This window comes from Nylanderia fulva, unplaced genomic scaffold (assembly GCF_048542155.1).
Source record: "Nylanderia fulva isolate GAGA-0341 unplaced genomic scaffold, ASM4854215v1 Scaffold150, whole genome shotgun sequence".
Classification (NCBI taxonomy): domain Eukaryota; kingdom Metazoa; phylum Arthropoda; class Insecta; order Hymenoptera; family Formicidae; genus Nylanderia; species Nylanderia fulva.
Genome location: NW_028189731.1, coordinates 81,411 through 92,199, shown reverse-complemented (window position 1 = coordinate 92,199; position 10,789 = coordinate 81,411). Strand labels below are relative to the sequence as shown.

General features: G+C 48.5%; 1 protein-coding gene across 1 annotated transcript; it reads right to left on the bottom strand.

The window, feature by feature from the left end:
* Nucleotides 1-687: 687 nt before the first annotated feature.
* On the bottom strand, nucleotides 688-5,823 carry LOC114933862 (uncharacterized). Its single transcript, XM_029306435.2, has one exon. It carries the CDS (start codon nucleotides 5,821-5,823, stop codon nucleotides 688-690), a length of 5,136 nt encoding a protein of 1,711 aa, XP_029162268.2.
* Nucleotides 5,824-10,789: the final 4,966 nt, after the last annotated feature.

Genomic DNA, 10,789 nt, shown 5'->3' with positions numbered 1-10,789 from the left:
TCTTGAGATTATTAGGAAAGTAATTAGAGGAGAACTTGTCGTGGATATCGATTTATTCTTTACGAACGCTGAGAGACGACTGGACTGTCCGCAGACGGCAAGCCGTGAATTTTTTGACAAACAGGTATGAAGAGGGGGTTGACAAACAGTTTGAGAGATTTATAATATCTCATGTACAGATAAAGAGAGAGTGTACACAGAAATGATGAGGACACATGATTCCTTTGTAATACGAACGCGAAGTCGGCGCGAAAACAACAAAAAGGTGCGCAAATAAGAACGCGGAGAACAGTATCCATAGAATTTAACTTGATAACATTTACAGACAATATTTGCTTGACGTTCGAATTTACCGTTCGTGACTTTACTAAATTTTCGAAGCAAATATTACTAAACATGACGATACACCGTGATCTTAAAATGGATATAATTTTATTACATTATTGTGTCGAAACATTCCGCCCGCCTTGTCTACTCGGAGTAGACAAAGTATCGAATTAAGATATACGAGCGGTTAGCGCAGAGTATTGGTTTAGTCTATTGAGTTTCGATCGGCAGCAAACACAATTTCACTATAGGTCTCTTAACACTTGAGGTAGCTGTTTTCACTGTGGCGACTCGAATAAGTCCGTCGACTCCAGGGTGCACGTCAGTAATGCGTGCGAGAGGCCACTTAGTTGGAGGAAATCATTCGTCCTTGATTAGAACGAGAGCGCCTTTTCGAAAGGCATCTTGAGGTCGATATTGTTTCGAGGTAGTCTGTAGCTGCTGTAAATATTCTGACGACCATCGTTGCCAGAATGATTCCTTCATACACTGCAATAGTTGCCAACGTGACAACCGGTTTTGAGGTACCTCTTGAAGCGAAGGTTCCGGCACGGTAGCGAGAGTGGACCCGACGAGAAAGTGCCCAGGCGTGAGAGCGGTAGAGTCCGACGGATCATCTGAGAGTGCAGTGAGCGGGCGAGAGTTCAGAATCGCCTCGATTTGCACCAAGAGCGTTGTCAGTTCTTCATAGGTGAGGCGAGCGTCGCCGAGAACTCGCCGCAAGTGAAATTTGACGGATTTCACCCCAGCTTCCCATTTTCCTCCAAAATGGGGGGCGGAGGGTGGATTAAAACTCCACTTCACTCCGTCATTTGCGAGAATGTTAGCGATGTGAGCCCACTCGCGAGAAGATGCCGTGAACATCCGTTTGAGTTCTGCGTCGGCACCGATCAAATTCGTGCCACAATCACTAGTCAAAGTAGAGCATATGCCTCGCCGTCCGGTAAATCGCCTGAACGCCGCCAGAAAGCCGTCCGTAGAATAGTCAGTCGCGACTTCCAGATGTATCGCAGACGTACTGAAACAAACGAAAATGATGAAATATCCCTTGTACGTTCTGCAGCCTCGTCCGCGAAAAGTTTTGAGAGTCAGTGGCCCGGCATAATCGACGCCAGAGTTGAAGAACGGTCGGCGCGGAACGACTCGTGATGCTGGAAGCTGTCCTACAGCTTGTTGACCAGTAGTAGCACGATGACGAGCACAAATCACGCACTTGTGGATGAATGCTCGGATAGGAACGCGACCGCCGATTATCCAAAACCTTTGACGAATCGATGATAACGTTAACTGAGGTCCGCCGTGGAGAGTCTTTCGATGATGATGATCCATCACGAGAATGGATAATCGACATTGTCGAGGTAAGATCAGAGGATGTTTTTCTTCTGGATCTAGTTGTGACCGGAATAAACGTCCGCGTAAACGCAAAAGTCCTTCGTTGTCGAGGAATGGCGTTAGACGATAGAGAGAGCTCGAGGTTGAGAGTGATCGTTGGCTCTTCAAGGTTTTGATTTCGGAGGAGAAGTAAATTTGCTGCGTGAGTTTAACCCACAGCATTAGCGCTGATTCTAACTCTTCGACGGTGAGAGGCTCGTGAGATGAGCGTGATGCGACAGATTTCCGAAAGAGTTGAAGAGCACGCTGGACCCAGGCGGTAGTTCTGATGAGGGTCGTCAGCGATGAGTATCGATCGAGCATCGAAAGTTTATGTTCATGATGTTCCACTGCAGTTGTACACTGCGGAGGCCGTTCTTCGAGGTTGTCCGTAGACTCGAGAATCGGAATTGAAGACGGCCAAGATGTCGAATGCGTATGTAACCAACGAGGACCGGTCCACCAGAGCTCGTTTTGTTGAAGACGTTGAGGAGTCACGCCTCGTGATGCTAGATCAGCGGGATTCTCCTTCCCGGAGACGTGATGCCATCTAGAATTTGAGAGCTCTTGAATAAAGGAGACACGATTCCGTACGAAGTCTTTCCACCGGGATGGATGACTTTTGATCCACGTAAGAGCGACCGTCGAATCGGTCCAGAGATGGGTTGGCGCGGTTTGTAGTTCAAGCACTTCGCGAATTTTGAGAACTTGACGCACGAGCAGCACTGCGGCTGAGAGTTCGAGACGCGGTATAGTCATTCGTTTGAGAGGGGCAACTTTAGTCTTTGAGCAAATGAGTTTTATTTGAGCGTCGTCGATGTCACTGAGAACGCGGAGATAAACGACCGCGGCGAGTGCACTTTGAGATGCGTCCGCGAAACCGTGCACTTCCACGGCGAGATTCGAAGAACTTGTTCCAAACCAACGCGAGATAGCGAGACGAGAGATGCATGTGAGTTGAGCGACGTAGCTTGTCCATCGTGACTTTAAATCTTCCGGGAGTTCGTCGTCCCAGTCGAGACGTATGGCCCACAGTTCTTGCATGAACAGCTTTGCGGTAACTGTGATAGGCGTAATCCATCCGAGTGGATCAAACATGCGTGCGATAAGCGATAGCACTGAGCGTTTTGTAACGCGATTTTTCGAGATCGTGAGCGACGGCGGAGAAAACACGAAACTGTCTGATTTGCGTTCCCAACGCACACCGAGAGTATGATGTATCGCACTGTCGTTGACCGAGAGCGTAGGAGATGTTTCGCGATCGCAGGCAGGGATATCGTCGAGCAGATTTGAGTCGTTAGCGATCCATTTTCGGAGCGTAAAGCCGCCCGCCGTGAGAGTGGTTCTTAGTTGCGAGATTTTTTCTTTCGCCTGAGAGATGCTTTCGTCGCCGGAGAAAATATCATCGACGTATGTGTCGCGACGAAGAGTTTCGGAAGCGTGAGGGCGAGTCGAATCGTAATCGAGAGCGAGTTGCCGTAAACAGCGTAGCGCGAGATATGGAGCACACGCGAGGCCGTACGTTACGGTACACAATGCATATTCTTGAGGCCTTTCGTCGAGAGAGTCCCGCCAAAGAATTTTCTGTAACGGCCAATCATCCTCGTGCACGCGAATCTGCCGATACATTTTCTCGATATCGGCCGCGAACACGTATCGATGCCGTCGCCAACGGATGAGGATGTCCGCGAGATCCGTTTGTAGTTTCGGCCCGACAAGGAGATACTCATTTAACGACAAGCCGAGATTTGTTTTTTGCGATCCGTTAAACACGACGCGCAGTTTTGTTGTCGTGCTAGTTTCACGCGTAACACCGTGATGCGGTAGAAAAAACTCGCGAGATTGGGCGCGGTTTGATGCGACGGGACGCATGTGATCGAGAGAACGATACTCACGTAAAAAGTCGATATACTGGATTTTGAGCGATGGATTCGTTTCGAATCGTTTTTCCATGCGATACAACGCCTTGAGTGCGATAGAGCGAGAGTCACCAAATTCACTAACACTCTTCTTGAGAGGCAAGCGTACAACAAATCGTCCGTTGACGTCGCGAGAATGAGTCATGTTGAAATGTTCTTCGCACTGAGATTCTTCTGGAGACATTGAGATTTGAGAGGCAGGCGCGATTTCTTCTTGTGTCCAGAAGCGTTGAAGGAGCTCCAGGAGCTCAGAGTCGAGAGAGCACTGAAGACCGATGACGGAGTTGTTTTCCATGGCGTTGGTCTTCTGATTATCATTTGAGAGGGGCCCTGATAGCACCCATCCGAGAGTCGTTTCTTGAGCGATGGGTTCGCCGATATTTCCTCGACGAATACCGTCTTTGAGTATTTGAGCGTGCACCGTTACACTTAGTATGAGATCGATTTTTTCGGGCGTGGCGAAGTTTGGATCCGCGAGCTCAAGACCTTGTATGTGCGGCCACTGAGTATATTCGACACGCGCGGGAGGCAGATAGGACGTTAATTTCGGCAGTACGAGAGCATCGACTTCGAGAGAACTGTCTTTATGCACTTGAGATATCACTTTGAGACAGACGAGTCCGTTTGATATGCTTGAGCGATGAGCTCCGATGCCGAGAATCGGAATAGCCGCCGCTTGACGCGAGAGTTTTAATAATTGGGCGACCGATTCCGAGACAAACGAGACTTCCGATCCTTGATCGATAAGAGCGCGCACTTGATAGATATCTCCGGTTGATGACACTACGTTTACGAGAGCTGTGGCTAATAGAACCGGAGTGCGACGGATTATCCGCGATTGAGCGACGTGACTTGATGTCACGGAGTTTGAGATTTGCTCGGTATTCCGTAGAGGAGCAACAGATTCGTGTGGCGGAATACCTGCAGTATGAATTGCCGGCGGAGACGATGTGATTGCCTTGACGACAGGCGTCGACGAGTCTGAGTGTGCAGCTGATGCACCGATCGCTGCGTTACCGGCTTGATAATGTAACGTGGAGTGATGTTGCTTGTGGCAGAGACGACAGCGTTTTGTTGAGCGGCATGATTTTATCTGATGAGGCCCGAGACAATTAAAGCAGAGATTTTTCGAAATTATTACTTCCTTTCGCTGCATGGGTGTCTTTTCGAGATACTTTGGACACGAGGCAATGTAATGTCCCGATGAACACAACGCACACTTTTGATCAGTCACAGTAGCGGTATATGCCCGAGCGTGAGCTGGAGATCGAGGTGCACTTGCGTTTTGTTTCCGAGAATTCGTTGTTCGTTCGAAGGCTTCGAGAGTGAGAATACGACCGAGAAGAAATTTCTCGAAGTCGGCGAACGATGGTGGTTGCGAGGTGGCTCCGAGTGATTTTTCCCACTCCTTAACAGATTCGACATCTAGTTTGCGCACTGTCATAAAGATGAGAATGATGTCCCAGTGATGAACCGGGCAGCCCAATGTAGCGAGGGCTCCGATTGCTTCCTTCAATTCGCAGAGAAGGCGTTTCACTTCCGATGCACATTCGGATTTCGCCTTGCGAATCGAAAACAGAGCGGAGAGCTGAGCCTCTATCAGGATACGCTTGTTGTCGTAACGGTCAATAAGAGTATCCCATGCGCGATTGAATCCTTCACTTGATATCTCAACGCCTTTCAAGAGAGTAGCCGGTTCATCCGATAGGCTCATCTTTAAATAATGAAGCTTTTCGACTGCAGAGAGATCGGTATTCGCGTTGATCATAGAAGCAAAGAGATCTCGGAAATGATTCCACTGTGAATATTCGCCGTTGAATTTTGGTAAATCGATGCGAGGCAAACGTCGAGAATGTGATGCGGACGATGAGTTCATAGAAATTTCGGCTGATGTATTCTGTTGAGGTGGTGCAAAACTGTCGAGGATAGTGAGCATAGTGCCTTGCGCTTCGGCAAATTTCTCTTCGCATTGCTCGTAGATTTTATCGACAATGTAGTCCAGCTTCTTTAATTCTGACGATTTCAGCTTGTATAGATTTTCGTGTTGAGCCTGGAATTTTTCCCAATTTGCCTTTAAAATTGTTAGACGACTTTGCACCGCACCACGGGTGGTCTTCGAAGGACCGAGCTTTTGTAGGTTCTCGCAAGCGCGAGCGATGAGGCCGAAAAGTTCATGCTGGCGATCGAGAAGGGCTTCGAGAGTCATCCTGCCGATTATAGATGATGAGAAGTTCGAGATTCAATGCACACAATCACAGTTGCACCTTGAACGCGATTGATGTGTCACTTTTGATCGCGGTGAGAGATATTCAACACTATTGTCACGCGCGGTATAGAAAGATGCGAGTAGTTCTGAAAGATAGAGAGTCGATAAACGCGACGAATCACTTTCCGAGAGTTACGTAAATCTCGAGAATTTCGGTTAAAGGAGAGCGCGAAAATACGCCCGCGATCCGCGAATCCGGCTCGAAGGACCAAAAAATGTTGAGAGATACGCGTGATCCGGCACTGGCGACGTCGAAATCTTGAGATTATTAGGAAAGTAATTAGAGGAGAACTTGTCGTGGATATCGATTTATTCTTTACGAACGCTGAGAGACGACTGGACTGTCCGCAGACGGCAAGCCGTGAATTTTTTGACAAACAGGTATGAAGAGGGGGTTGACAAACAGTTTGAGAGATTTATAATATCTCATGTACAGATAAAGAGAGAGTGTACACAGAAATGTAGAGGACACATGATTCCTTTGTAATACGAACGCGAAGTCGGCGCGAAAACAACAAAAAGGTGCGCAAATAAGAACGCGGAGAACAGTATCCATAGAATTTAACTTGATAACATTTACAGACAATATTTGCTTGACGTTCGAATTTACCGTTCGTGACTTTACTAAATTTTCGAAGCAAATATTACTAAACATGACGATACACCGTGATCTTAAAATGGATATAATTTTATTACATTATTGTGTCGAAACACACTGTGTCGTAGTTGTTGCAAAACATTTTCGCAAACGGAGTGTACGCACGAACCTAACGAACGCGAATTCGAGAGTACGTGGATGAGCTGCAAATTACGCAATGCCGTCAACAAAGGTTATCTTGTGACTAAAATAAATGAAGCAAATTGCAGTTGTCAGATAATCCTAATAAAATTCATTTAAAACGAGAAAATAAATACATAAACAATAAACATTTATGTGTAGATGATATTAATAAAATGTATTTTAAAAAGAGAAAATATATATATAAGAAATAAAACAATTATGCAAACGTTTTGGCTGACATTTCAAGCCTTCCTTCAGCGCAATACAAATATTTTAATTATAAATTAGAACGTGATATTAAACATTAAAAACGGTAGTTAACATAGTCAAGATAATAAATATGTGAAGTCAGTTATTGTCTCAATACATATGTTGTTGAACAAGTCATCGTGTATGACAACCATTGTTTCCGATACATACTTTGTTCGAGAAAACGCACCATGCAATCACCCATGAGAATAAATCAGGAAGTCTATTCTCATGGGTGATTGCATGGTACGTTTTCTCGAACAAAGTATGTATCGGAAACGATGGTTGTCATACACGATGACTTGTTCAACAACATATGTATTGAGACAATAACTGACTTCACATACTTATTATCTTAACTATGTTAACTACCGTCTTTAATGTTTAATATCACGTTCTAATTTATAATTAAAATATTTGTATTATATCGAGATTACTGATGGGGCGGAAGATTTCTGCGGAGCCTGTCAGGAGGGCAAATCCCAGCGGAAGGCGTTCAAGAAGACGCGTGTGCGTGCGGACACGAAGCCCGGCGAGGTCATACATTCAGATGTATGCGGGCCGATGTCAGTGGAATCGATCGGAGGATCTCGATTCATGGTCGTGTTCAAGGACGATGCGACAAACTTTCGGTACGCGTATTTTCTCAAACACAAGAACGAGGTACTAGAGAAGTTCAAGAAACTCGATCGGCTCATAAAGAACAAGCTTGGAAGAAACATACGAGTGTTACGATCGGACAACGGTCTCGAGTACAAGAATCAAGCATTCGATGAGTACACGGACAAGAGAGGCATCGAGCGAGAGTATACGGCCCCGTATACACCCGAACAGAACGGGAAAGTTGAACGGGACAATCGCACGCTAGTTGAGAGCGCGCGTACGATGCTGTTGGCGAAGGGACTTCCGAAGAACTTGTGGGCAGAGGCTTGCAGCACAGCGGTGTATTTAGCCAACAGAGCCGGTGCATCGAGCACGAGAGTGGGTGCAACCCCGTACGAGTTGTGGATGGGCGTGAAGCCAGATCTGCATCATTTGAAGATATTTGGTTCGGAGGCATACGTGAATGTGCCGAAAAACAAAAGAACCAAATTAGACGCGCGAGCGAGGAAGATGATCTTCGTGGGATACGATAACAATTCGTCAAACTATCGTGTTTTCGACCCGGTGTTGAAGAGAGTGTCAGTGTCACGCGATCTGACGTTCCGGGAGACGACCGGAAGTGTGAAGTTGTCAGAACCGAAAGATGCACGAGAAGTGATCTTGCCGAAAGTCGAGCGAGAAGCTCTAGTTCCGGCGGAAGGCGACAGCACCGACGAGGAAGCAGAGGTCGACGAAGTCTTTGAGAATGCTGTGGACAACGAGCAGCGTGATGAAGGTCGACAACAGGTCAACGAGCTAGTGCGAAAGCTCCGAGACAGGAGTTCAATCAAGAAACCGTCGAGGTACGATGCTGACGCGGTGGAATGCGATATCCCGATCACGTACCGTGAGGCTGTCGAGTCCAAGGATGCAGCAAAATGGCGAGAAGCCATAAACTCCGAGCTAGAGTCGCATGAGAAGAACGGTACGTGGCATATAGTCAAGAGGGATCCGAAGATGAAACCTATCGATTCGAAGTGGGTCTTCAAGAAGCTCAAGAACGAAACAGGACAGATTAGTCGGTTCAAGGCACGGCTGTGCGCCAGGGGCTTTATGCAGGAGAAGAACATCGACTACACGGAGACGTTCTCACCGATTGTAAGATACGATTCGTTGCGAGTGCTTCTTGCGATCGCGGCGACAAAGAATCTCGAGATTGCACAGTTCAATGTACAAACAGCGTTCTTGTACGGAACTCTAGACGAGGAAATCTACATGGAGATATCTGAGGGACTCAACATGGATGAAGAAACTCGAGAAGAGCAAGTGTGTCGACTTATAAAGTCGCTGTACGGACTCAAGCAGTCACCGAGATGCTGGAACCAAAAGTTCAGTTCGTTTCTGCGAAAGTTCCGGTTCCAGGAGACATCCGCGGATAAGTGTATATTCGTGGGAGAGGTAAATGGCGAGACGGCCTATCTAGCTCTCTTCGTCGATGACGGGCTGGTCATCGGAAGAACGAAAGGAGTCATCGAAGTTGTGCTTCAGTACTTAAAACGAGCATTCAAGATCACGGTCGGAGACAGAAGTCTATTTGTCGGGGTACAAATAGAGAGAGATCGAGACAAAAGGTCCATCTTCGTACACCAGATTCAATATGCGAAGAAGATTCTCGAGAGATTCGGGATGTCCGAGGCAAAGTCGGTGAGCGTGCCGAGCGATCCGAATACAACGTTGCTGCCGGTGTCGGAGAACGACGAGGGGATCGAGAAGGTTCCATACCGAGAAGCTGTTGGATTGCTGATGTTTCTGTCGATTGTGTCGAGGCCGGATCTAGCGTTTGCTGTAAATTCGGTGAGCAAATTTCTAAATAAACACAATCGAGAACATTGGCAAGCGGTAAAACGCATTCTATCGTACGTCGCAGGGACGATGGACTACGGAATCGAGTATCGAGGAAGCGAAAACGACGAGATAACTCTGGAGGGTTATTCGGATTCCGACTACGCAGGCGACGTAGAAACCAGGAGGTCAACGACTGGCTATGTGTTCCAAGTGGCAGGTGGGCCTGTCACATTTTGGCGGGCGGGCAATGCTTGTCCGCCTGGGGCGCCTGGGCCCCCCTCTATGACGGAGACGTGACGCGCAGGGCCCTCTCACCGGGAGCCACAAGGCACCGGTGGGAGGGCAACGCCGTCCACGGAGGGGGTTTCTCTCCTTCTGAGAGGAACCCTTTGGCGAGGGCTCCCCTGGTGGAACGCCGAACCGGATCACCCTCTTGGGGGTCCGGGGGGTGCATCCAGCAGGGGGGCGGGGGGCGATGGCTCGAGCGGGAGCTTTCGAGCCATGGCCCCGTTCCCCAAACTCTCTGGGAGGGCGCGGCGTGGGGCCGGTGTTCGCCCTGCGCCGCAACCGCGAGGGAACCGCACAGTCATTGACTGTGCGGTAGGGGAGGGGTCTCGGTCGCAAGACCGAGGCAGCTCCCCAGAGATGGCTTGGCGGGGGGGGGCGGCGAGTCGGCATGGGAAACCAGCATCCTCGCCGTCCCCTATCCAACGCCCGGGAAGAACACCCGCTAGGGTTTTAGTGAGGTAGGTCTTGGGCCCCCTGGTCGAACCATTAGTGGCTCGACCAAGGGGACCAAAGAGTCCCACATAACCCGCACCCCTACCCGGGGGTGTGTGGTACCATGACGGTTTCCCCAGCGTCACAAAAAAAAAAAAAAAAAAAAAAAAGGTGGGTCTGTCACATGGGCGAGTCAACGTCAAAAGCTCGTGACATTGAGTACCACAGAAGCAGAGTACGTGGCGGCGTCAATCACTGCACGTGAAGCTGTGTGGCTGAGAAAGCTACTCGAAGAAGTCAACTGTCTCAGCAAGCGGACAACGACAATCTATGTAGACAATCAAAGTTCGATTCGTCTGGTGAGGAACCCAGAGTTTCACAAGAGGACGAAGCATATCGACGTCCGATACCATTTCGTCCGAGAGCGAGTTCAGAGGAAAGAACTCGAGGTCGACTATGTCGAGTCGGCAAAGCAGAAAGCCGATATCTTCACGAAGGCGCTTCCAAGGAATCGTTTTTGTGAACTGAGAGAAGAAATCGGCATACGAAAGCGACCGCGCACGAACGGCGGAAGTATTGATTCGTTGCGGGTCGGATAAGAGGCGCGATCGCCCAATCAGAGACGGGCGAACGCTCGTCGAATAAGAGTCCAAGACTAGCGTGAACGGCTCGAAAGCGCGCGTGTCCGGCTTCCGGTATCACTTCGTGTTCGGCAGTTCGCGAGAGAGC

What these genes read in the sequence shown, in the direction of transcription:
- LOC114933862 (XM_029306435.2), bottom strand. Translation starts at nt 5,823, where the DNA reads ATGACTCTCGAAGCCCTTCTCGATCGCCAGCATGAACTTTTCGGCCTC.